Raw genomic sequence first — 5,459 nt, forward strand, 5'->3', positions numbered from 1 at the left:
GGCTGGTCTCTGCTGGCACTAGCTGGGGGACTACCAGCAAAATCACTCTGCTGACGTTTTCCTGCTGCCAGCACCTTGGTTTGGGCTGGAATTGTTGGAAGAGGCTGTGTTGGGTCTCCTTGATTTGGCTCAGGGGTTGTCCTGCAGCAGCTCCTCACTCAAGCCCAAGCGAGTGGAAGCATTTCCATAAATTAATTTCCCAAAGAGTTAATTTCATGAATTGAGGTAGAAGCTGCAGAGCTGAGCTCCAGGTTTGAGTTTTACAGCCTCCTACCTCCCCCTCTAACTTTTTATAGCCGCTTCTTGCTTCTGGGTGGCTTCCACTTCAAGGTTTTGGGTTTGTATCTTTAAAAATGCTCAGGCTTCCACCCCAACAGCCTTCAGGGCTCAGCCACACCAGTAGGTGCTTTGTGTCTGAGCTAATGATGTCTCATTCAGGCCCAGTGACCTCATGGTGCACAAAGTGCTGGTGACATTGGCCATCAGTGCAGGACTCCAGTGCCAGCAAGGTGTAAAGCCCAGGTTTGTTCCTGGCATGGCTGGGTTGGAATGAGATTTTCCTGGTGTGTCACATCTTCAAAACCAGGAAATGCTGCTGAGATGTGAGCGTTTTCTCTTTCTGCTGTCCCACCTGACATACCAAGATGCTTCTTTATGAATTTCGGGGTCTCACCCAGGTCATGCTTAAGCTCTTCATTATTGGGCAAACCCAGTTTTTGGCATGGAGACAAGGGGGGATGGTGAGATACCATTGCTGTGTGCTGTGCATTTCAGAGAGCCCGAGGCTCAGCATCATCCTGTGGAAGAAGCTCTGTCCTGATGGCTGTGGATGTGGGAAAGTCACCTTCTGAAGCCTCACTGAGCGGGAAGGCCGAGGGCGATGGGAGGTGGGACAGTGCAGATGTGGAGACGGACTTCCCGGAGCTGGCAGGGAGCCTGCAGCGGCTTTTGGGGACAGAGGAAGCCAAGCCCAGGCTGCAAGGGACAGAGAGCGTGGCAGTGAGCAGACACAGTCACATGGCCACTGGTGTTACCCATGGAGGCTCAAGCTGCCACCCAGAAGTGTCTTCAGCCTCTGCACCTGGATTTCCCAGAGCAAGAGCAAACCCCTCAGGGAAAGGGGCATTAATGGATGCTGATGGTGGCCCTGTGCCTCGTCGAGTTGGCCACTGGTTCCTCTCCTCAGAAGAACAGCAGGTGAGAGGGTTTGTACCTGCAGGTGTTGCTGCACCACCAGGAAGTCCCAGGAGAGGTGGGGACTTGTTTGTCAGGGCTGGTCCAGCAAGGGCTTTCCATCTCTCCCAGCCAGAGTGTGCCCACCCCTGCCCAGGATAAGATGGGTGGTGAGGAAGGGCTTGGGCTCCAACACCCAAGATGTTGCCTTCATTCCGATGTTGCCAGTGCAGAGCTGGGAACTTGCTCAGGACAGTGCTCTTTAAATAAGCCTCTTTCTGCCAAATGACTCGTGCAGCTTCCCAAGCCCTTGTCCTCAAAAACAAGCCCTGCTCTGAGCAGCTGCAGGACATCCCACAGATGGAACAGAGTTCCACTTCCAGCCTCAGCTCATGGCAGGTCCAGGGCTGGGCTTTTATCTCCATATCCCGGCACAAAGGAGCCTTTTGTCCGGGTGCTGTGCTTCATTTCATGCATGTCTCTCTCTCCCTTTCCTTTTCCACCCCGTCTTTGAGCAGGTGAAGGCATCGGGCTGTTGGGACCCGGCGTCCAGCCCTCCCAGCCAGCGCAGCTCTGCCGAGGAGAACATCCTTGCTGGCAGCCGCCACGATGTCCATGTTGGCCGTCGGAGACAAAGTCTGGGAGCTCGATCCCCGTGTCCTTCCACCCCAGAGCTCCTGCGGCCCCAAACCCCGCCTAGCCCCGGGAGCGCCCTGCGGAGCCGCTCCGTGCTGAGCCTCTCCGCTCTGTCCTCAGAAGGGGACGGCCCCTCCGAGGAGCCGTCCGGCAGCTTGCCAGCCAGCACGGATGTCCCTTCTCCTGCGGCCACCACGGCCGCCCAGGACCTGCGCTGCCGATGGGGAGCAGAGGGCAGGGCCCTGCAGAGGCGGGAGCCCCTGGGCCCTCTGCTCGATTACCGCAGCGCCGTGGGGCGTACCCGGGAGATCTCCTCCTACCAAGCCGATTACTGGGCCTGTGCCATTCCGGATTCACTGCCCCCATCCCCGGACCGCAGCTCACCCCACTGGAACCCCAACAAAGAGTACGAGGACTTGCTGGATTATGCTTACCCGCTGAGGCCGAGGTACAAGCTGGGAAGGATGCCGGAGCCTTTCTTCCACGACTCGGGAATAGGTCTGGACAGCTTTTCTGCTTCTCCTGAGGGCACATCCAGGTCCACCAGCATCTACGGCCGAGCTGGGCAGGCTCGGGGAAGCAGAGAAAATGTACTTTGGGAGTTTGTGGCCTCTGCAGAGAGATTCTCCACCCCGAAGCCTGGAAAAGGAGGCTGCTCAGGAGCTGGCTCGTACTGTGAACCTTTACCTATTGCCAAAGCATCATTTGCAAGGAGTGCTTCCTCTCATCCTTCCAGAGGTTTTGCTAAGGATGTAAGGGTGGAATCAGCTGGGCCAAGCTCACTTGGGTGCCCTATTGGCGATGGGAGAAGCTGGGCTACCAGAGGGAGCCCCTGCCCAAACTACACAGGGCAGGCAAAAAAACCCAGTAGGTTTTTACCCACCACAGGAGTGTTCCCCCTGAGGAAGGAGTGGGAAGGTGATGAAGAATTTCTTTCCCTGCCTCCGAGACTACAGGAGCTGGAAAGGCTGGCTCAGTTTTTGTCCAATCTTTCCTTAACTATAAGGATGCCCAGGCATGACCACCATAACCTTCCACATCACAGCACCAGCAGGCAGCCCCTTTCATCCAGGTTGGCTCCTTTCAGAGAAGTGAGAGGCAGGGACAACAGAGGGAATATTGAGGATTATGATGGGCTGTGGCAACACCGCAGCTCCCGAAAGCCCAGCTGGGAAGACATGGAATCATATGGCTGGATCCATAGGGATCCTCTCCAGGGGCGTCATCTACCATCTGGTCTCAGGGACACGCTGGATGGGATGTGCCTAAATGAACCACGGGTCAAGGGGCATCCAAAGAAGAGCCAGCAGAGCGAGTCCCTTGTCCAGTGTGTTAAGGTAGGCTGAGACCAGAAATAAAGTTTATTCTGGGAAGATTGCACATAAAACGTGCCCGTCTTTATGGCACGATTAATTAAAGCTTCCTGTTCTGCATGATGTGCCCCGCCTGGCAGCTGGTGGTAATTTATGCAGGGGGGCTCACCAGAGCAGATAATTCCTTCTGATGGAGCAAGAGCCCATCTTGCTTTCCCTGGGGCTCAGTGTCACAGGCCAGGCTGAGTGGAGATGTGGCACTCAGCTGGGTCCCCCAGCCCGCCCATCCTGCAGGCAGGAGCTGCAGCAGCTCTGAAGGGTTTCCTGATTATTTTGTGGATTATTAAATTTGTCCCAGCACTGTGCTCCCACCCTCCTCTCCATCTTCTTCCCACCCCAGTGCTGGGATGAATTTGGAAACGATGCTGGGCTGTTTGCACAGGAGCGTTATCATGCACATAGATGCAAACTCATCCCCTCCTCTGCTATGGAAATAACTCAGTTGATTCGAAAGGGTTTTTTCTGTATTTGTCATGCCAAATTGCAGTGCCAAGGAAAAGCACTGCTTTATGGGAAACTCCTGAGGAGCAGGAGCAGGTCTTGATCCTGATTTTGATGCCAGCAGAGGCTCCTGGGTTTCATGCAGCATCTTACAAAAATAATCCCTTACTGAGATGCTTTAAAAATAAATGAAAGCACTTAATTGAATGAGACAGTCCCTTGGGGAAAAGCAACTGCAAATTAACTGCCTGGCTCTGGTGAGGAGGAGGAGGGTGAGGATATCTCTTGGGCTGGGAGGTGGTGGAGGCCAACCTCTTCCTTCAGTCTGGGTGCTACCAGCCTTCCAGCACCTCTCCGTGTAGAGATTTCATGGTGACCCTCAATTCTTGCCACACGGTGAGTGCTGGAGCTGTGCAGGAGTTTAAGTTAATTTTTGCCTTTTTCCTGTTGACCCTTGGTTTCCCAAGCTTAGGGATGTTTGTGTGCTGGTGTTGGAGACAAATGGGGAACAGGTGCTTTCCAAAACACCACTGGCTCAGCTTTTCCTGTCCCTGCCCTATCTCTGTTGCAGAAACAGATCGATGACCCCATTTTTATGCTTTGTTGAGCAGATGTTTTGCTCCCAGCTGGAAGAGCTGATCTGTTGGCTGTACAATGTGGCGGATGTCACCGGCAGCTGGGTGCCACCCTCACCAGATGCCGAGAGCGTGCTGGCATCGCTGCACCGCTACCTGGTGGGTGTCACCCTTGCTCTGCTTCCTTCCCCCTCTCCTGTGCTGCAGGCAGCAAGCAGTGGGAAGCCAGGCATCACTGGAATGGTTCAGGGTGCGCTGGGTTTGCAAAGCCAAATTTGGGAGCACCAGGAACCTGCTTGGAGGAAACTGCTCCCTGGGCAACCTGCCACAGGTGTGTCTCTTTCAAAAACCCTTCTAAGCAAGGCTGCTCTTCTCCTTGCCTTGCCAGGAGTTCAGGAAGGATGTGGCTGACCACCGGAGCCTGACTGAGAGCGTGCTGGAGAGGGGAGAAGCTCTCCTGGCCTGCATGGCATCTAATTCTCCAGGTGAGGAGGAGCACTTGTGTGGGGCTGCTCATAGACATAGGTGATGCTGGTCAAGGCATCTGTCCCCCCAAAATCCCTGGCCCAGCCTGGCTGGTGCCACAGCACACATAGAGTGGTTGCTCTGGTGATTTAGAAGGGATTTCTAAAGGGTGGGCTGTAGCTGCAGTCACCAAAGGGGCTTTAGAGGTTGAGTGCTGCATTATGGATGGGCTGTCTTGCACAGTTCCAAAGGTTTTCTTTAAGACCCCCTATTTCTGCATCTTCGTGATGAACCTGGAGCCTCCTGGGTCAGTCCCCACCCCCTGCAAATGCTGCATCACAATGGGGATGGGATGAACAGCACATTATTGATTTTTAACACTCAATTTCCTTCCAAAGTCTGCCTGGGCAAGCAGAACTCTGCTCTGACAGACACTGAATTATTGCATTCCTGTCACCTCTATTCAGACATTTTTGCTTTCCAGCTCTGAAAGACACGCTGGGTCTGATTGCCAAACAGTCAGAAGAGCTCGAGAGCCACGCAGAGCACCTGTATGAGTCCATCCTGGCTGCTGTGCGGGGCAAGGACGCGCTGCAGGACGAGGGGGGTGCAGCACATGGCTGCTCCATGGGTAAGCAGGGGGCAAACCAGCCTTGCTGCAGTGGGCAAAGAGGGGAGGAAGCACAGGAACACTCGAACTAGCAAACACCAAACATCAGGGTCTATTGTTACTTCTTTGAATCTGTTTGGAAAGCCTGAGAAGGCAGCAGGGAGACTCAAAATAGCTGCCCTGTCC

At 54.4% G+C, this 5,459-nt stretch overlaps 1 protein-coding gene across 2 annotated transcripts in view; it reads left to right on the forward strand.

Annotated features, from left to right (window-relative positions):
* CEP68 (centrosomal protein 68) overlaps nt 1-5,459 on the forward strand; it is an 8,368-nt gene that overhangs the window by 2,000 nt on the left and 909 nt on the right. For both annotated transcript variants that reach the window (XM_017736533.1, XM_008635447.2), the window contains 5 exons: nt 775-1,197; nt 1,692-3,146; nt 4,235-4,357; nt 4,587-4,683; nt 5,148-5,294. In XM_017736533.1, the coding sequence (XP_017592022.1) occupies nt 820-1,197; nt 1,692-3,146; nt 4,235-4,357; nt 4,587-4,683; nt 5,148-5,294 (2,200 nt within the window). In that variant the 5' untranslated portion in view covers nt 775-819. The remainder of the gene's footprint in view (nt 1-774; nt 1,198-1,691; nt 3,147-4,234; nt 4,358-4,586; nt 4,684-5,147; nt 5,295-5,459) is intronic.

This window comes from Corvus brachyrhynchos, unplaced genomic scaffold (assembly GCF_000691975.1).
Source record: "Corvus brachyrhynchos isolate BGI_N302 unplaced genomic scaffold, ASM69197v1 scaffold416, whole genome shotgun sequence".
NCBI lineage: Eukaryota > Metazoa > Chordata > Aves > Passeriformes > Corvidae > Corvus > Corvus brachyrhynchos.